Source organism: Gossypium hirsutum, chromosome D07, assembly GCF_007990345.1.
Source record: "Gossypium hirsutum isolate 1008001.06 chromosome D07, Gossypium_hirsutum_v2.1, whole genome shotgun sequence".
Classification (NCBI taxonomy): Eukaryota; Viridiplantae; Streptophyta; class Magnoliopsida; order Malvales; family Malvaceae; genus Gossypium; species Gossypium hirsutum.
The window spans coordinates 52,990,356-53,012,362 of record NC_053443.1 but is presented as its reverse complement, the minus strand read 5'-3'; the positions used below and the strand labels follow the sequence as shown (position 1 = coordinate 53,012,362).

Genomic DNA, 22,007 nt, shown 5'->3' with positions numbered 1-22,007 from the left:
TATATGACATTTGATTATGTTAAATTGATTGTTACTGATTCTGATTTATGACCCTTTACGTTACTTTGTTGATGAGGAATACACAATATCTGAATATGTTAGACTAATTGTTACTGATTTTGATTTATAACTATGCATGTGACTTCATGGAATATGTAATAGGGCCGTTGAGATTTGATAAGTTTGTTTTACAAAACATGGACTCTTATGTCTCTTGGTTCTGTTATTGAAAGATAGTATGACTTACATGCTCATCACTCTGATTCTGCATATGTATGCCATGACATGTTGCATGGGATTTAGGTTGATGTGAAAGGAGGAAGTTTTTGGCAGTTAATGATTTGCATTATCTGGTGGTTTATCTTCATTTCTGTTTTGGCAGCTCAGCTGTACTATAGTGGCTTGACCACTTGTAACCGATCTGGCAATCTTAACTGCAAAATTCTAGTGGCACCATCCACAGTTATCTGTTGGTGTGATTTGGTTGGACGAGTCTTGGGGGAACTCTATTTTAGTGTGTAGCAGAGTTTGGGTAGGATGTTTTCTAATAAATTTGCATTCTGATTTGTTTGAAAATACAACATCTTCATAACACATCTTCTGCTCTACTTTGTACTGTTATACGCTACTTGTTTTATTATGTTCTGCTTCATTCTGTTTTGTTCGATTCTGTTGTACTGCTGTTGTAGAAATGTTTGTGATGCTCTAGATCTATTTTGTCTTAGTTATAAAATTGTTATTAAGTTCCTTGTGTTACTTTGATTTATATAATAAAATCTGTTAATTTGTATCTGAGTTCGGTTATATGCGATGCTTTATAACTCATCCTTTGCCTTATCGTAATCTGTTCAGGTGGACATCTAACTTAAGACCGAATGACGTACGGGAACTTGGGTTGTTTTGCATTGAAATAACTATGATTTGATCTTTTGGGTTTGTAATTTGCTTTTGGACTTGCCTTTCTTTTCTTTTGATAAACTCGTTAATATCCGTCGATTTCTAGCACGAAACTACAAAACCATCTAAGTAGACTAAAATGAATTTCTGGTTTTCAAAGTTAAAATTTTGAAAAGAAAACAGTTTTCCACACATTAGTGTAACTCGTCCAAACTCAACTCAAACTTCTAGACATTCTTAATCATTTAGTTTTACCAAAAAAAAACAATTTAAAAATATTAAAAATGATATATTAAACAAAATCATCCATTCCAAAATTAAATAATACATTAAATTTGTTAATTTAAATAATTTAGTTTTGGAATCAATTACCTTTTTCTTGTACATTGAAATTATTATTTTATATTATTAAAAAATATGAAACTAATAATTTAATGCCAAAAGGAGTGTCCACTTCTTTGACCATCAAATTTGTATGGAGATATGTTCCACGTTTAGATGTTGGTAATTTATTGAACCTTATATTTAAGCTATGTTGATTACGTGGTGAATATCTAGTTCATTATGAAAGATCTCTCCACTTGGGAATAAGAATATTGACAATTGGTTTGGATCGAAACTCTCAAAAGCAATCCGTTGAATTATGGACTTTAGGTTGGATCGTGATTACGATGTTGAGCTGCCAAGAGTCCATATTTTATCGTATATTATATTATTATATTGTATTACTTTGATCATATTATTGTTTTAAGTGCAACGATTTAATTTTTTAAAAACAATTTAAATAACTAATTTAATATAATTACATTGATCCACACGTGGCACGATCATGAATATACTAAAGTAAGTTGGCATACTTCTTTAAACACATCTTCTGTTGTTGTTTTTGTACTTTTAATGCAGAATCCCCATTCTAAACATAATAATTTAAAGTAGTAAGCATGCTTTCAGAATTTGAACAATGCAGTACAATTTAATCTATAGTTTGGTTTTAAATTAAGTTATAATAATGTTTTAATACAAATTTAAAAGAAAACACTTTCAGAACACTTTCTTTTAAATTAAAATGTTTTTTATATTAAATTCAAAAATATTCTTCTGACAAAATATTTCTAAATTAAATTAAAATTAGTACAAATTGATCACAATAAAAGTTTATATTATATTATTTAAACTTCTTGAATCATAATATATATTTTAAATTTAATAGATTTTGTAATAATTTTTAAACAAATAAATATAAATATAATATAAAAAACTAGTATGCGTGAATTACTTGGGGTATAAGAAGAATCTAGCCTGCCATTGAGAGGCCAACCAAAGCAACATGGGACCTTAATTTCAATGTCATTATTATCATTTTCAATTGACAATAGCTTATTCGAATCCTTTATTAGCTCCTTATTTTTTCTACTTATACGACCATGGAAAATGGGACCACGATGGCCTATGAGAGTTTGCTAGTTGGACATTTCCACACATAACCGAACTCTCATTGTCAATGATGCATACATACGCATATACATACGCATATACACAACTTGATTTGTCTATAAAAGTGGCTGTTATTTGCAACACTTTACAACAACAACAACAAATCTGTTGAGCTAATATGGGGCAGTTATTACAACACTTTCTACTAAAATGCTTACTCTTTTTAATTCTCTCTCATTTTCTTACTCAATGTGTTTCTTCTGTGCTGCGATCTTGTCTGGATTCTGAACGCTCTGCTTTGTTGCGGTTGAAGGATGGCTTCATTCTTAATCGGTCAGCTTCTTATGATACTTTAGCTTATCCGAAAGTTAGTTCATGGAAACTTGAAGGACAGGTCGGTGGGGATTGCTGCTCTTGGGATGGAATTGAGTGCGATGATAACACTGGTCACGTTATTGGACTTGATCTCAGCAGTAGTTTCCTTTATGGCTCTATCAACTCCAACAACAGCCTTTTCCAGCTCCATCACCTTAGAAGGCTCAACCTTTCGGACAATAACTTCAATCGCTCTGAAATCCCTTCTGCAATTGGTAACCTTACAAGGCTATCACGGTTGGACCTCTCCTCGTCTGGCTTTACAGGTCAAATTCCATATGAAGTTCTATTGCTTTCAAACCTGGTGATACTTGATCTCTCTAGGAATCGATTAGAGCTCCGAAACCCAAGCTTGAAAAGTTTATCCGAGAGGTTATTGAACCTCAAGATTCTTGATCTTGACATGGTAAATGTATCGTCGACAATCCCTCAGAGTTTGGCAAATTTATCTGCTTTAACATATCTCTCTCTTGACGCTTGTGAATTGCATGGTTCATTTCCTATTGAAGTTTTCCAGCTCCATCACCTTAGAAGGCTCAGCCTTTCGGACAATGACTTCAACGGCTCTGAAATCCCTTCTGCAATTGCTAACCTTACAAGGCTATCACGGTTGGACCTCTCCTCGTCTGGCTTTACAGGTCAAATTCCATATGAAGTTCTACAGCTTTCAAACCTGGTGAGACTTGATCTCTCTGGGAATCCATTAGAGCTCCGAAACCCAAGTTTGAAAAGTTTATCCGAGAGGTTATTGAACCTCAAGATTCTTGATCTTGACATGGTAAATGTATCTTCAACAATCCCTCAGAGTTTGGCAAATTTATCTGCTTTAACATATCTCTCTCTTGAAGATTGTGAATTGCATGGTACATTTCCCACTTCCCTTGCCAACCTTACCCAGCTCACTTACCTCTCTCTAGCTGGAAATGAATTTAGCCCTGCCACTTTGCCTTGGCTTACTCAGCTAACCAAACTAACCGCATTGAATTTAGATTCTACAAATTCATACGGTGAAGTCCTATCTTATTTAAAAAACCTTACCAAGCTTACATATTTGACACTTACCCGGAATCAATTTTCTGAACGAATCCCATCTTGGTTTGGTAATCTTACTGGGCTGAACACTTTGGCTCTCGGTTCGAATGAATTTTGGGGTTCGATACCAAAATCAATCTTTACACTGAAAAATCTTGTAGATCTTGATTTATACGGTAACCACCTCAGCGGCACCTACAAATTAGAATCCTTTCTAAATCTTAAAAAGCTGAAGACGCTTCAACTGTCTAGTAATCAGTTTTCATTGCTCAGTACAACTGTTATTAATGTTACTGTTCCAAAGTTTACCTTGTTAACATTGGCTTCTTGCAACTTATCCAAGTTCCCGAGTTTACTTTCGAGTCAAGACAAACTGAAGCTTCTTGATCTTGGTGGTAACAAAATCCATGGGTGTATCCCCAAATGGATATGGGGCTTATCTGGTCAAACTCTTCAAGTTTTAGATTTAAGTGAAAACTTTCTTACAGGTTTCGACCAAACAACTGTTGTCCCTCAATGGATCAATTTAAGAGAGTTGGACCTTGGCTCTAACAAGCTACAAGGATCCCTTCCAATTCCACCCGCTTCCATTTACAATTACTTTATTTCAAACAACTTATTGAAGGGAGAAATCTCATCAATAATCTGCAATCTGACCTCTATCGCTGTACTTGACCTATCAAATAACAGCTTCAGTGGCATGCTTCCACCATGTTTGGGCAACCTAAGCAAATCACTTTCAGTACTAGATCTCCAAAACAATAACTTTAGTGGCCCTATTCCTCGAGCATGTGAAAAAGGAAGCGCATTGAGGATGATTGATCTTAGTCAAAATCAATTGAATGGACGTATTCCGAGATCACTGGTTAACTGCAACATGCTAGGGTTTCTTAATTTGGGAAATAATCAAATAGAGGATACGTCTCCCTCTTGGTTGGGAAGGCTTCCAGAGTTGAGAATTCTCATCCTACGGCACAATGGATTTCATGGTGCAATTGGAGAACCAAAATCCAATGAGTTTCCAAAGTTGCGAATACTTGATCTTTCCTTCAATAAATTGACAGGTTGTTTACGATCTCGTCACTTCCAAAGATGGAAGGCCATGAAAGTTGTTGATATTGGCAAGTTAAGGTACTTGGAGGCAGACATTAGTTTTAAAGCGGGAGAAAGAAGTTGGGTTCATGACTTTTCCTACTCAATGACAATGACAAAGGCAGGCGTGGAAACAAAATACGAGAGGATTCAAGATATCTTGGTAGCCATTGATCTGTCAAGCAATAAATTTGATGGCTGCATTCCAGAAGACATTCAAATGCTAAAGGCACTTCAGTTCCTCAACCTTTCCAACAATTTTCTTTCAGGTCCAATTCCATCATCATTGGCAAATCTCTCTAACCTCCAAGCTTTGGACCTTTCTCGAAACAAGCTGTCCGGGGAGATCCCCCAAGAGCTGGTGCAACTCACTTTCCTTGGATTTTTTAATGTCTCTCATAATCAGCTGACCGGTCCCATACCGCAAGGCAAACAATTTGGTACGTTCGAAAACAACTCATTTGAGGACAACCTAGGATTATGTGGAAATCCATTGTCAAAGAAATGCTATCCCGAAGGCTTATCACCACCGCCGCCGTCATTGTCAAAGAAAGAAGATGGTGAAGATTCATGGCTTCAATTTGGGTGGAAAGCAATCATGTTGGGATATGGAAGTGGGGTAGTGAATGGACTAGTTCTCGGTTACCTCTTCAACCCGATGAAACATAAGTTGTTTGTCAAGTATTTTGGAAGAAAGATGCAGAATCGGAGGAGGGGTAGGATGAATTAACTCAATGCTTAATTTGACGCAGTACTAGTAAGTGTTTATATGAATGTGTTTTTTTAAATATATAATTATGTATGTTAATTTGTCTTTTTCCCTTTTTCCTTTTTTTTTATTTATTATCTTTTTGGCCTTCTGTTGAATTACGAATATAAGGTATGATTATTATGTACAATTCTTATTAATGTAAAACGAATGTGGTTGAAATATTAAAAAGGAAAACTTCATGGATTGCAATTTTTTTAGGTAACAGAAATACAGTTGTAATGAAATTGTTCCTAAAGAGAACCGAATTAACCAGGAATAGGAGCAGGTTGCATATTTGTAATTTTTTAATTATTTGAATCCGTAAATTTGTTTAAAAAATTCAATTTGCAAATTATTTGAGTAAAATTATTTAAATTCGAACTTGAATTAAGTATTATTATTCGTGCGTCAAGGTTTTGTAGCTCAAGTTGTATCATATTTGTAAATAAGTTAGTCTTAAGCTTATGTTAGTGGTTCGAGCTATGATGCGCTTAAGTACCTCCATTATTATTCACACGTTTGATACTGACACATTTATCGAGTCCTGTAAGTATTTATCTCCACCAACAAAGGTGCCCTCCTCTGTGAACCATACATTACTCTACATGGAGGTTGGGGACAAAACTTGACACGAGGATAATACCTTCTATTATTGGGGGTCTGAGTTATTTGGTTACTAGTGTAATTGTAGAACTAATAGCTGACAAATGACAAAAAATAAAAAGAACATATAACTCACAGGAAGAATAAAACTGCAAAGGGATGATAATATTATTCAATGAAATGACTGCATATTTATAGGCTTAGCAAAGACCTATTTATAGGCAAAACAGATCCACTAAAAATTTGGTAACAACCAAACAATTAAGTAACCAAAAATAGCTAATAAATAAACAAAGAAAATATGGACATAAACTTGTTCAACAAAAGACCATGGTGTTATGGTGGTGTTGATATCTTTAATAGTAATAACATGAGGGAAAAATTTTATTTATTATGTATATACTACAACAATTAGACATAAAATAAAGAATAGTTAGTAAAAAATTAAATTTGAAATTAGAAAAAAAATAACTCTTGTAAAAAGTAATATCTCTTTAAAATAAACGATTTTTTTTATTTGTAAGAATAGTATAATATCTCTTGTTGATTAAGTTGTTATCACAAGCTAACTCACACCAACTAAAGATAATTAATAATAACATGATAAATAATTTTATTGTATTTAGTATTCTTAATATAATATATTTATGTATTTAAATTTTAATTTTCTCATAATTTAATCTATTCTTTTTAATCACAATGTAGAAGGCAAATTCCACCCCTCGATTACAATATGAGTACGGTTGATCAAAAAGCAGTTGACAAAGCAATGTCAGGTAAGTGATGCAGTTTATTATTAAAAGGTAAGGAAGAAACTAGTTACAACTACAATTACAACATACCCAAATGTTGCAATGAAGTTTAAGACATCACTATAAGGATTAAATGGCTGCAATATTGCAGGTGTTTACACCATCTTTACCATCGTTGAATGTTTCGATTTGTTTCTTCCCTCTTAAGAAAGGTTCTGCATCAACAAAGGCCCTCATGTAAACGTCGAAGTCGACGGGAGCTCCATTGTTAAGCTTTGCTGTGTCTGAATACCACTCATTGTTTTGATCCCAAAGTTCCTTATAGTCGTTAAGAAAACGAGTGGTATATTTGTGTTTCAAAGGTTCAAAGAAGGATGTTTCAGCTTCATTTGTTGCTATATAAACATTCCTCCCATCTTTAATCTTATTCTGTAAGGTCGAGAGAAGGGCATCAGGCGAGGTGTGCCATAACTCCCGGTTCCTCGCCTTCTCTCCTCTCACGATGTGAACAGAGTCATAATCCCAGTTCAACTTGGATCCAACTACTGCAATCTATCAACCTTTTTTATTTCCTTATCAGATGCAACGAGTTGTTTGGTTAAATAAGTATTTATTAATGAATTTGATGTAATAATTTCTTATTAATTTTAAATTATAATATATGCTTAGTTAATAAGTTATAAAAAATTTACAATTATCTTTTACTATCAATTATTTATTTTTATGTTATACATCGTTTTATTAATTTATACATAATATATTTCACTTGTAATATAAATATTTAATCCTAATTTTAAGTTTATGTTATTATTTGACTATAGAATCTTTTACTACCAATTAGTTATTTTTATGTTACACATCGTTTTATTAATTTATACATAATGTATTTCACCTGTACATTTACACACCTTGATTTTAAAATTTTTTTCAAAACAATCTCAAAGTCTAAAATAGAAAATTATCCAAAAATAAGTTTTGGTAAAAATTCTATTTTGTGTAAAAGTGCATTAAAAATTCAAAAAATATGGAAAAGAATTTAAAAAATACATAAAATCCACAACCAGGTTACAATGAAAAGTTATGTTGACAAATTATTCTTTGTTTCAAGTGAAAGAAGTCGAAATTGAAGAATTTAGGGGTAAGTATCCGATCGAATCGAATCGAAAATTTTCGAGTTAATCGAGTTTTCGAATCTCATTTTATCATCCTAACTTTATTTGAAGTTTTCTCGAATCGAGTCGAGTGAGATGAGATTCGAATCAAATATATTTGTTCAAGTTAAATTTTAAAAAATAATTTTGGGTCCTTATAACCACTGTCACCCATCGTAATAAAATTTGTCCACCTTAATCAAATTTTTTATTAACTTTCGTCACATCATAATTTATTTATTAATTTTTTATATATTGGTTAGTTTCTCTGCTTGTTTAGTTAAATCTTTAGATTCTTGTCACTATGTATTTTAGAATTAAAAAATATATTAAATGTAAAAAATATGATTTTTTAATAAAAGGTATTTTAAAAATAAAATGTGGAATTGATACCAATATAAAATTTTAACACGAATATTTTATGGCATAATTAATAATTAAATTTTAATATAAATATTCAATATGACTAAACAATTCAATAATATAAATAATATAAAATGTGAAATTTATTTAATAATATAAATAGTAGATATAAATAAAATTATTACTATTTATGTTTAGTGATTTTTTTGGATAATTTTGATTTTTTATTTGAGAGTAAATGGTGAGAAGTAAAAGTTTAGGGGGGAAATAAAAAATTTTGGGGAATAAAAATTTGAGGGAAAGTAAATAGGGGAGAGTAAAATTTTGGAGGGAAAATATATTTTTAAAAAAAATTGGAGGGGGGAGGGTTTGGGGTAGATGGGAGGTGGCATGAGAAGAAAATAAAAGTTTTAGGGGAAAAGTAGGAGGGAGTAAAAATTTTGAGGGAAAATAAAAGGTTTTGAGAGTTTTTGAGAGTAAAATTTTGAGAAAAAGTAAATGGGAGAGTAAAATTTTGGTGGAAATGGATTTTGGATAAATTGGGAAGTTGGGAGGGGAGAGGAGTAAAAGTTTTGGGGGAAAGTGAGAACGAGTAAAAGTTTTGAGGGAAAAGTAAAAAGGTTTGGGAGTTTGGAGTAAAAATATAAAATATTATAGTTTGATATTCGAATTATTCGAATTATTCGAGTTATTCGAATTCGAAAACTCAACTCGATTCGAACTCAAAATTTTAAAAAAAATTCGAGTTGATTCGAATAACTCGATTCGTTTAACTCGAAATTCGAATTTTTTTTCTTTTTTCGAGTCGAATCGAGTTTTACCCACCCCTATTTACAACTTCAAGGAGCATAAGATATTAATTATTTTATAAATATTAGTCAACTAATAGAAATTTTTATATAATTTACGTGAACAAGTATTTTAAAAAAATTTAAGTAAACAAAATTTATTTTTTTTTTAAAAGTTGTTATTAGTTTTAAAATTCATAATCACTTGTGGGCATTCTTACGTGACATTAGGGGTGAGAAAAACTCGATTTGACTCGAAAAAATAAAAAAATTTCGAATTTTGAGTTAAACAAATCGAGTTATTTGAATCAACTCGAATTTTTTTTTCAAATTTCGAGTTCGAATCGAGTTGAGTTTTCGAATTCGAATAACTCGAATAATTCGAATATCAAACTATAATATTTTACATTTTTACCCCAAACTCCCAAACATTTTTACTTTTCCCTCAAAACTTTTACTCCTTCGCACTTTCCCCCAAAACTTTTACTCCCCTCCCCTCCCAATCCCCCAATCTACCCAAAATCCATTTCCCACCAAAATTTTACTCTCCCATTTACTTTTTCTCAAAATTTTACTCCCAAAAACCCTCAAAACATTTTATTTTCCCCCAAAATTTTTACTTCCTTCCACTTTTCCCCTAAAACTTTTATTTCATTCCCATCCCACCTCTCATCTACCCCAAACCCTTCCCCCTCCAATTTTTTTTTAATATTTTCCCTCCAAAATTTTACTCCCCTATTTACTTTCCCTCAAACTTTTATTCTCCAAAACTTTTTATTTTTCCCCTAAACTTTTACTTCTCACCCTTTATTCTCAAATAAAAAATCACTAAACATAAATAGTAATAATTTTATTTATATCTACTATTTATATTATTAAATTAAATTTCACATTTTATATTATTTATATTATTAAATTATTTAGTCATATTGAATATTTATATTAAAATTGAATTATTAATTATGCCATAAAATATTCGTGTTAAAATTTTATATTGGTATCAATTTCACATTTTATTTTTAAAATAACTTTTATTAAAAAATAATATTTTTACATTTAATATATTTTTTAATTTCAAAATACATAGTGACAAGAATCTGAAGATAATTGAAACAATTAAGCAAGCAAAGAAGCTAATCAATATATAAAAAAGTAATAAATAAATTATGAGGTGATGAAAGTTAATACAAATTTTGATTAAAGTGGACAAATTTTATTACGATGGGTGACAGTGGTTACAAGGACCCAAAATTATTTTTTAAAATTTAACTCGAACAAATATATTAGATTTGATTCGATTCGAATTCCATCTCACTCGACTCGATTCGAGAAAACTTCAAATAAAGTTAGGATGATAAAATGAGATTCGAAAACTTGATTAACTCGAAAACTTTTTATTCGATTCAATTCGATTCGATCGAATGCTTACCCCTACATGACATATTAAATATTATGACAACTAATAGATGTTATATTATCATGTAATTTAATAATTAGTGAATAATAGTGGAGTCGTAAAAATTTTCATTCTCATTAATTTGTCACTGTATTTTAAATTAGATTAATGATGGAACTGGTCAGATCATCGGTTTATTAATTTGATCAGTTTAATTGGTTCAATCGATTCAATTAAAAATCAAATTTTAACCAATTTGTATCGGTTCAAAATCACTCTTTGGATCGGCACCCTAGTTAATCCAGTTCGATTCAAACAACATTTTCATTATGATAGTTGAATGGTTTATGTTAGACCATCTTGGGTGACTCCCAACTAGAGGTGATCATGGGTTGGGCTACCCAGCCCGGCCTAAAGCCCGCCCGAAAAATGGGAGGGTTCGAATAAAAATATATGCCCGAAATATGGGTTTAGACTCTAAATGGGCCGGTCCTCAGGTAAAACTTTTTTGGCCCGGGCCCGGCCTGGCCCAGCCAGAATTATATATTAAATATATATTTTTTATTTTTAATCAAATATATATATTTAATATGGGCTGGGTCGGGCTCAGGCTTAGCAATTTTCTTTTGGGCCGGGCTTAGACAAATTTTTAGGCCCATATTTCGGGCCGAGCCCGGGCCTGAGCCTAAAAAACGAGCCTAAATTTTTGTTTGGACCCGGCCTAAAGCCGGCCCGGCCCGACCCATGATCACCTCTACTCCCAACCAGTCAACACAGCACATCATGTTTCTCATCTATTGACTTAATTTAAAATCTAAAATTGATATTACAATAATGATGACATCTGTTCTTAGAAGATTATGGTGCAAGAAAAAGATTTATGCATGATTCTTTATCCTTAAAGCTTTAATTTTGTATCTAAGATTCAAGAAGTTATAAAATAAGAAAAAACAGAATAGCAAAAATGATATTATTAAGTATTACTTAAGGCTGAGTGCGTTTTTCACTAAACAAACTGTCACTTAACACGTTACTTATGGAACAAGTTCATTGACAAACTACATATTAACTCTTTTCATTTTGGTGCATAGTTTATTTTGTATTTTAAGTGAGCATTTTTTTCAATATTTCTAATACATTTATCATTATTATTTACATATTTAAGACCTATTATTTATTAATTATAGAAAGCTTTGTTTTTTTAAATAATAATCATAGATATATTAAAAAGTAATAAATAAGAGAGTTAATAACTTGAGCTCTCGAACTCAAAATTATTTTATTCAAAATTAATAATTGCAAACAATATATATAATAATAGTTAGAAAGAGAAGAAATGAATTTTTCTTGTTGATTTTCATTTTTGTTAATTATAATTAAAAATAAAATATTTAATTAATTAGATTCTTGAAATCATTAAATTTATTTTTTTAAAACCTTAAAATTCAAACAATTACTTTAAATATATAAATGAATATTTGATTTGAATATCCAAAATTTTTATTCTTACTAAAAATCCTATCATAGGCATATGGAAACCACAAAATTAGGATTCAAATGTATGTTTAAAAATAACATACAATAAATAATGAAATGTATGGTTCGAAACTAATTAATAATAACACATGAAATGTGTACACTGTTAAAATAAAAAAATATTAGATTAAAATTTTTTCCCGATATTGCCATCAATCTTAAGTCGGTGTCAAGTTAACTTGTGACTCAAACTCAATCAAATAAATCAATATCTATCTAGATATTTGTAGACACACACACTTGATAGAGGGAATATAGTGTTCATAGTAAAAATTGAAATGTATAAAAATATTAAAATAAAGTTTTAGTTGAGTAATAAATTAAAGGTTTTACTAACTCAATTAGTATAGGTTCAAATCCCACCATATGCTTATTTTTTTTAAATGAAAAAGACTAATTTATGCTCAAATAATATAACTTGTTTTAATTATAGAAGAACATTATCATAATTTCCCTGAGTTGGTGACTTAGTTGAAGGTGACACCAACTCAATAAAAAATTTAATTACAATTAAAAATAAAATATTTCATTATTTAGATTCTTGGATATACCATATTAATTTTTTTTAATTTACAATTTAAAAATATTTGGTTTCAATATCCAAAATCGTTATTCCCACGAGTAATTTGAATTTTGGTAATAAATTATTTGTAATAAAATTAAAATGAATTTGGTTAATGAATATTTTTTGGGCACAAAATATGGAATAATAAATCTAATAATTGCATCTGTAAAATATATAAAAAAAAATTGTTTGAAAATTAATAGAATGTAATTTGTTTATTTGTAAGCTTTGTCAAAACTAAATAAAATAAAATTCATTGACTCGATTAACTCGAAATGTTTTTTCTCGATTCAATCCAACGCTTAGCCTTAATTATGGTTATGATCTTTTTACTATGTTTAAATTTAAGATTTAATTCCTATACTTTTATTTGGTAAAACTTAGCCTCTATACTATTATAATGACATTAGTTAATCAAAATACTTAACATCTTTAACTACTTCGGTTGAAGTGTTGATGTTAGTTTTTTTTTCCTTAAAAAATACTAATCCGTACCCATCATGTTAAAGTAATTTTTTTGGTAGAGTTGTCACATCTCGAAAATCGAGTTAGATAATTATGGTGCAAGAAAAGGATTTATGCATGATTCTTTATCCTTAAGGCTTTACTTTTGTCTCTAAGATCCAAGAAGTTATAAAATAACAAAAATAGAATAGCGAAAATGATATTATTAAGTATTACTTAAGGTTGAGTGTGTTTTTCACTAAACAAACTGTCACTTAACACATTACTTATGGAACAACTTACCTTTTTTCATAACATTACAATGTTTCTAAGTAACCTATCTTTTTTGAAAATTTATTTATTCAAATGAATTTTTTTAGATGCAAATAATAATTATTATAATTATTTTCAAAAATAAATTTATAACCAATAGATTCTCTATTAATGCCACGTCATAAACTAACAATATTAGTGTAGATGTACTAACTTAGATAACGAAATATAAGTTCAAATACCAACTAAATGCTTTTGGACAAGTTCAGAAAACTACATATTAACTCTTTTTATTTTGGTGCATAGTTTATTTTGTATTTTAAGTGAGCATTTTTTCAATATTTCTAATATTTTATCATTATTATTCGCATATTTAAGACCTATTATTATTAATTATAGAATTTTTTTTAAAAAAAATAATGATTGTAGATATATTAAAAAGTAATAAATAAGACAGTTAATAACTTGAGCTCTCGAACTCAAAATTATTTTACTCAAAATTAATAATTGCAAACAATATATATAATAATAGTTGAAAGAGAATAAATGAATTTTTCTTGTTGATTTTCATTTTTGTTAATTATAATTAAAAATAAAATATTTAATTAATTAGATTCTTGAAATCATTAAATTTAATTTTTAAAAATCTTAAAATTTTAAAAAATTATTTTAAATATATAAATGAAGATTTGATTTGAATATTCAAAATTTTTATTCTTACTAAAAATCATACGCATATGGAACCACAAAATTAGGATTCAATTTGACCAAGCTTATTTAGAAAACCTTACCAAGCTTACATATTTGAGACTTTCCCAGAATCAATTTTCTGAACGAATCCCATCTTGGTTTGGTAATCTTACCGGGCTGACCAGTTTGGCTCTCGGTTTTAATGAATTTTGGGGTTCGATACCAAAATCAATCTTTATCCTTAAAAATCTTAAATTTCTTGATTTATTTGGTAACCACCTCAGCGGAATCCTTTCTAATCTTAAAAAGCTGAAGGCGCTTCAACTGTCTAGTAATCAGTTTTCATTGCTCAGTACAACTGTTATTAATGTTACTGTTCCAAAGTTTACCTTGTTAACACTGGCTTCTTGCAACTTATCCAAGTTCCCGAATTTTCTTTCGAGTCAAGACAAACTGGAGTATCTTGATCTTGGTGGTAACAAAATCCATGGGTTTATCCCCAAATGGATATGGGGCTTATCTGCTCAAACTCTTCAACTTTTAGATTTGAGTGAAAACTTTCTACCCGCTTCCATTTACCAATATTTTGTCTCAAACAACCTACTCAAGGGAGAAATCTCATCAGGGATATGCAACCTGACTTCTATAACTGTACTTGACCTATCAAATAACAGCTTCAGCGGCATGCTTCCACCATGTTTGGGCAAACTAAGCGAATCACTTTCAGTACTAAATCTCCAAAACAATAACTTTAGTGGCCCTATTCCTCGAGCATGTGAAAAAGGAAACACATTGAAGATGATTGATCTTAGTCAAAATCAATTGAATGGACGTATTCCGAGATCACTGGTTAACTGCAACATGCTAGAGCTTCTTAATTTGGGAAATAATCAAATATAGGATACGTTTCCCTCTTGGTTGGGAAGACTTCAAGAGTTGAAAATTCTCATCCTACGACATAATGGATTTCATGGTGCAATTGGAGAACCAAAATCCAATGAGTTTACAAAGTTGCAAATTCTTGATCTTTCCTTCAATAAATTGACAGGTTGTTTGCCATCTCGTCACTTCCAAATATGGAAGGCCATGAAAGTTGTTGCTGTTGGCAAGTTAAGGTACTTAAAGGCAGACGTTAGTTTTGAAGGAAGAGAAACATATTGGACTATTGACTTTTCCTACTCAATGACAATGACAAAGGCAGGCGTGGAATTAAAATACGAGAAGATTTCTTGGTAGCCGTTGATCTGTCAAGCAATAAATTTGATGGTTGCATTCCAAAAGACATTCAAATTCTACAGGCACTTCAATTTCTCAACCTTTCCAACAATTTTCTTTCAGGTCCAATTCCATCATCATTGGGAAACCTCTCAAACCTCCAAGCTTTGGACCTTTCTTGGAACAAACTCTTCGGGGAGATCCCTCAAGAGCTGGTGCAACTCACTTTCCTTGGATTTTTCAATGTTTCTCATGATCTGCTGATCGGACTCATACCGCTAGGCTGTTGGAACAAAGGCATTAAAACAAAAATAAGATAACTAAACAGAAGCAATGAAATCGAAGCAAAAACAGAAAGAAAGACAGAAGCAAAAGCACAAAAATGTAACTGAAGAACATTGTATATTTCATTCAAAATTTGAAATAATATATGAGGTACAAAATGTTAACTTAACAGTTACCTAATGGCTTAACTGCCCCCACTAATACATGACTAAATAGATAACTTAAATTACACACAAAATGAGCTGACATATCAGCCATTACATCAAGCACTAATCAAGGACTAATCCTACTAACTCACTTACACAAGTCACAACTAAACAAGATTACATTGAAACAAAACGAACAAAGCTACTGTTGCATTCGGTTCAGCTCCAATGCTGCACTTCAAGTTGCTTTGCTGTTGCTAAACTTGCTGGGAGCTAGCTGCTGGTTTCATGTTGCATTGCAGGCCAAAGTTCAACATAGGCAAACAGTTCGGTACGTTTGGAAACAACTCATTGGAGGGCAACCTAGGATTTTGTGGAAATCCATTGTCAAACAAATGCTATCCCGAAGGCTTATCACCACCGCCGTCGTCATTGCCAAAGAAAGATGATGGTGAAGATTTATGGCTTCAATTTGGGTGGAAAGCAATCATGCTGGGATATGGAAGTGGGGTAGTGAATGGACTAATAATTCTCGGTTACCTTTTTAACCCGATGAAACATAAATTGTTTGTCAAGTATTTTGGAAGAAAGATACAGAGTCGGAGGAGGGGTAGGATGAATTAACTCAATGCTTAATTTGACGCAGTACTGGTATGTGTTGATTTCAGTGTGTTTTTTTTTTTAAATATATAATTTTGTATGTTAATTTGTCTTTTTCCATTTTTCCTTTTTTTTCCTTTTTGGCTTTTCTTTAGTTACGAATATAAGCTATGATTATCACTTAGAATTCTTCTTAATATATAAAGAATGTGGTTTATAGGCATTTATCTTTAGGGATTGCAATATTAAAAAATAAAACTTCATGGATTCAAAATTTGTAACGTCCTATACCCGGCTTAAATGACAAGGCCAAGTCTAGAGAATTACATCAATGATTTTTCAAAATACGAATTCCTAAAGTCTAGTTTTGTTTTTAAAACCATTTCGAATCAAAGGAACTTAACAAACATAAAGTTCAATCCATGATTCAACATCCTAGGAAATCGAATTTACGAAAAGCATATTAAAACTACTAATAACATAAAAGATAATAAGTAGAACGACCGAGCTCCCGATTCGCCGACTTGATTAACCTTGTGGGCTACCTATAGTTCAATCAACAGTCAAAGTGAGTAACTAACTCAACAAACGATTTCAAAATACAATCAATAGAATTATGTTTGCAAAAGTAACTTCTCAACCATATACATAATCAAAAACAAAGAATGTACAATTCTGCTTAACAAAACAGATGTTTAGTAGAGTCACCAATTTCAGATATGGAACAGATCAGAATCAAATGCAGTTTCCTACCCCTATCCTTACACACTGTCTCCGTCCAACCCAACACACCACAATAGGTGTTCAATACCTATTAAGCCCTACACACCACATAGTGTCGGTATGACATATTTTAGAATATTTGCAGCCTAGTTGTTGTACAGATTACATTAAATGTCAAATTCAATTACAATATCCGTGGCTTAGCCACTGAGTTAGAGCAGATCACTACCTCTAGTATACAGTTCCCAACCCAATGCAAATACAAAATTCAAGTCACGGTTAATGCAAAAGTTTGTATAACCATTCAGATATAGATCAAGCTCGTATAAAATATATATATCAAAATCACTAACGATTTTCACATGCAATACGCATACATATATCCAGTACCCAGTCAAGGATCACAAAATAGCTGTAAGCACTAAATTTTGTCCGGCTCGGTTTCATGTTTTTATTTTATTTTATTATTATTATCTTTTAAAAAAGTATTGGAAAAATACAAAAAATAAAAAGTACATTTTGACCTCTCAACTTTTCAAAAATTATATTTTAGCCCCTAAACTTTTTAAAAATGACATTTTAACCCTCAACTTTCTAAAAATTACATTTTGGCCCCATATTTTCCTAAAATTGCATTTCCCCCAAAAACTTTACACCCTTTACAATTTGGTCCTTCTGGGAATGACAAGACCGCCCCAATCAGCATTCGGGCGTGGCCCGCTCTCCACGCCTGACACCCCCAATCGGCCGTTCGGCATGCTCCCCCTCTTTTGCTGCCACCTGAAAACAAAGAAGAAGAAGACAAAATTGAAGGATTTAAAAGAAGAAAATGAGAGAAAGAAAGGGGATTCGGGCAACAAAGAAAATAGAAAATTTTTTTGAAAAAAAAGCAGCAAAACACAAGGGAAACAGCAGCCAAAGCCATCGCCACCGTCACGGCCACCATCGCCAAAACCGCCACCTAAAAGCCAAGCAAGAAAGGAGAAAAAAAACAACAAAAGCAAGCAAAAAACAGCAGCGAAAAGCCCCACGTCGCCGCGTCCATCGCCGTCCCTCACCACCGGCCGTCGTTCCCCCATCCACCAAAGACAAAGAAAGCCAATAAAAAAGGGCAAAGACAAAAAAAATAGCAAACAAAAAGAAAAAAAAAACAAGCAAAGAAGAAAAATAAAAGAGAAGAGGAGAGTTCCATTGCGTGCCATCGTTGACCGTCGGACCAGGCGAAGGGAGCGTCGTCGACGGCGCAAGGCAGCTAGGGTTCGGCCCAAAGAAGAAGAAGAAGAAAAAGAAAGAAAAAGAAAGAAGAAAGAAAAAAGAAAAAAAATAAAAATAATATAACAGTCGGGTCAACCCGACCCGACCCGACCGAACACGACCCGAATCTGAACCCAGCACACCTAGTAGTCAGCAGCAGGCCACTCACAGCAGCAACCCACTTCCAGCTGCCCCATAAGCAGGCCTGACCCAAAAAACAGCAGCCCAGTAGTGCAGCGGCCCAGACCAGTGCAGCCCAACAGCATTGAAGCAGGCCCAATTCGCAGCAGGCCCCCTAAAAAATAAAAAACAAAAAAAGAAGGAAAAGGAAAAAAAGGGGGAAAGGGCCCAAAATTCAAGCCTATAACCTTGGGCTTTTGGTAAATTCTTAATCTTTTAATTTTGTCTTAATACTCAAATATTGTCTCGTGTTTAATATTATTGGCATTTTCTTTGAGCATTTTATGTTGTATTATGTTTTTTTTTAATTTTTTTATTCGAATAATTTTAATGCATAAGGCAACGAACCGATTTAATATTAAGTCATAGAATTCATCGCTATGTTGGGTGAATATCGATGGCTCGTGTTAAATACGGGACGCCCTTTTAAAAAAACACCGAAAATATTCAAAAATTCTCGTGTTTTTAATAAATAAAAATAAGAATAAAAATAAAAATTTCTCGTGTTTTAATAGAATCACGATTAAATATTAAATTGAATCGATTTGACACCAATTCGATGATTTCATGCTATGTTGAGTGAATATAACCAGTTTGTGTTAAATACGATACGTCTTTAAGGAAAAATAAAAAAAATTCATGTTTCAAAAATCTTTGTGTTTTCAAAAATTCCGGTATTTCAGAAATTTCCGTGTTTTCAAAAAAATTCGTGTTCCAAAAAAATTCGTGTTTTCAACAATTTTTGCGTAAAAAAAATTTGAGTTTTCAAAAAAAAATTCTCGCGTTTCATAAATTTTTGTGTTTTCAAAAAAAAGTTCATGTTTCAAAAAATTTCCTGTTTTCGAAAAATTCTCGTGTTTTCAAAAAAAAATTTCATGTTTTAAAATTTTCGTGTTTTCAAAAAAAAAGTTATTGTGTTTCAAAATTCTCGTGTTTTCAAACAAAAAATTTCTCGTGTTTCAATCGGATCACGACTAAATATTAAATTGAACTCGTATTTTTAAAAATTAAGACAACACGCGCTCAACAAGATACCAATTTTGGGCATCGCGAGGGTACTAATACCTTCATCGCGCGTAACCGACTCCCGAACTCTAATTTTCTCTGGATTTCCACGTAGATCTAAAATTACCTCTTTTTTCGAAAAGTTTAAAAATAAATTTTTCTTTTAAAAAGATAATTTATTAGGTGCCCGATCACACATAGAAAAAAAAAGATCGGTGGCGACTCCCTTTTCAAATAAAATCGAGATACTATTTTCAAATTTGCAATAATCATTTCGACTAGCGCCCGATACGTGCAAATTTTTTTTATGTCGCTACAGCTGGCGACTCCACTAGGGACTTTTTTTTAGAGTCTAGTCTGATGTTAAACGCGTATTGTCAAAATTTTCAAAATTTCTTGTTCAAATTAATTTTTAATCGTGATCCTTGAATTTTATTTTTAAAAAAGTCATGCATCTGCATCCGGTTTTCAAATTAATATTTTTTTAACTCGTTTTATTTTTTTTTGTTTTTTCTCAACTTTAAGTTTTACAGTTTTTTTAGTTTGTTTTTTAGTAAAAATAAAAAATAAAAAGGTTTGTGAGTTTCTCCCCACACACCGTGCACTTGCATTCTTGCATAACATGAGCTCTCTACCTGGGCTCCGTCTGTTTAAGTGGAAGTAAACGCTATGCCTTCGTGAGTTAACTCGTCCCTCCGCACAGGCTAGTGAAATACTTCCGGGTTACATATGACTTATGCTTTTGTGAGTTAACTTGTCCCTCCGCATAGGCATAAGTAAATGTAATCCCTTGAATTGAGCTCGCGAGCCTGTGATAGTGATGACCGATGTTCCATACTAGCCTTAGTAGGTGATAGTACGGACAATTCGTGTACCTTTCTAGAACCGAAACCACATACAGTGAACCGTATGAGCCACCCGATTAGAGCCATGTCGAACCCTCGTCCATTGAATAGTCACCAAAATAAGTACACGGGAGAAACGCCTCTTACCTTTTATTTCTTTTACATTTACACTTATTTGCAAATGAATTGAGTCTGTTTAATAAATTGGGTCGGATAGATTGTCTGATGGTATGTGCGGTAAGTTTTTGTAAAGCATGTTGGGGCAAAAAAAATGTGTGGGTCTGTTCCACCAAATTACATGATTGAATAACTTAATTTGTTAAATTTTCCTTAGTCTTTATTTTTCTTTTTTCTTCTGTTTATATCTGTTGTGATCTCTAACCAAGGTTATTTGTTCTTCATTTTATTTTTCATCATGCATCATAGGCATCTTATGAGGAAGGTGTTGATTAGAGATTGGTTGTAAAAAATGGGTTTCTGATGGAGGAGTCAATTACGCAAGTAACTGAGAAAAATGCTGTAGTCCGAGATTGGTCTTTGAGGACTCAAAAAGCGAAAGGGGACAGTTTAAAGGAAGGATACACCTCTGATCTTCCCGAGCATGTGACTTCAAATGCTCGTCAGAACGATCTCGAAGACTTGACTAGGATTTGGAAACAATGAGACTCAGATACTAGAGGCATCTTCACTGAAAAGTACGGGGATATAGCTCACTTGATAGCAGTCAATGTGAACGAGCAGTTGATCCAAGCCATGGTTCGATTCTGGGACCCAGCCTATCAGTGTTTCACTTTCAATCAGGAAGACATGACTCCGACCATAGAAGAGTATGCTGCCCTGCTTCGCATTGACAATGTGCAACTCAACAAGATATATGTGAAGGAACCTAAACCAATGACTTTCAAGAAAAAGCTAATGAAGTTGACGGGGATGATTGATATATGGGCTGAAAAATAGATAAAGAAGAAGAATGAAATCAGTTGTGTTCCGTGGTTTTCTCTTCGGGAGTAAGTTCTGAATCATCCAGATGTTTTGAAAAGAATAGATTTGTTTTCCTTGGCCATTTACGGACTGATCGTCTTCCCAAAGGTTCTTGGGCACGTTGATGTTGCGGTAGTAGATTTCTTTGAAAAGTTAAGGCAAGGAATCAACCCCGTCCCAACCATATTGACCGAGACTTTTCGATCCCTAAATGCTTGTAGGAAGAACGGGGAAGGGCGTTTCATTCGGATGCGCTCAGTTACTTAATGTTTGGATTTTTAGTCAGTTTTAGAAAGTGGAACGCACACATTTCCGTATGTTTTCAAAAACATTCGCTCCGTTAGAAGCCTACTTTGACAAAGATTGGCCAAAGGATGTCACTGAACAGCACTGGGTCTCGATTTTTCAGAATCTTCGTGCTGAAGATATAACTTGGAGGGCACCTTGGATTTTGATTAAATGCTAAAGTTACATATTTTATGTAATTAAATTGGTTAATTTATGAGAATGCACCACTAATTTTGCCATATTTATTGAATTTTGTGTAGGAATGCAATTTGGGGCTAAATAGAAGAAAAAGGAAATAATTGGGCCAAATTAAAGAAAGAAGCAAAGAAGGAGGGCCAAAATA

The 22,007-nt window shown here is 32.2% G+C and overlaps 2 protein-coding genes across 2 annotated transcripts; both read left to right on the top strand.

Moving 5' to 3' along the window:
- Nucleotides 1-2,489: 2,489 nt before the first annotated feature.
- LOC107954989 (receptor-like protein 7) lies at nucleotides 2,490-5,646 on the top strand. The gene has a single exon (XM_016890685.2). It carries the CDS (start codon nucleotides 2,510-2,512, stop codon nucleotides 5,558-5,560), a length of 3,051 nt encoding a protein of 1,016 aa, XP_016746174.1. The 5' UTR covers nucleotides 2,490-2,509; the 3' UTR covers nucleotides 5,561-5,646.
- Nucleotides 5,647-7,069: 1,423 nt separating this feature from the next.
- On the top strand, nucleotides 7,070-16,237 carry LOC107956251 (receptor-like protein 48). The gene is made up of 5 exons (XM_016891966.1): nucleotides 7,070-7,173; nucleotides 14,427-14,991; nucleotides 15,043-15,257; nucleotides 15,344-15,572; nucleotides 16,091-16,237. The coding sequence occupies exons 1-5, from the start codon at nucleotides 7,070-7,072 to the stop codon at nucleotides 16,235-16,237; spliced, it is 1,260 nt and encodes a 419-aa protein (XP_016747455.1).
- Nucleotides 16,238-22,007: the final 5,770 nt, after the last annotated feature.

Excerpts from the sequence above, each read along its gene's own strand:
- LOC107954989 (XM_016890685.2), top strand. The coding sequence starts at position 2,510 with ATGGGGCAGTTATTACAACACTTTCTACTAAAATGCTTACTCTTTTTA.
- LOC107956251 (XM_016891966.1), top strand. The coding sequence starts at position 7,070 with ATGGCTGCAATATTGCAGGTGTTTACACCATCTTTACCATCGTTGAAT. Across the intron at positions 15,258-15,343 it reads GTTGCTGTTGGCAAGTTAAG|GCGTGGAATTAAAATACGAG; the intron begins GTACTTAAAGGC and ends TGACAAAGGCAG. Across the intron at positions 15,573-16,090 it reads GGGAGATCCCTCAAGAGCTG|GCCAAAGTTCAACATAGGCA; the intron begins GTGCAACTCACT and ends GTTGCATTGCAG.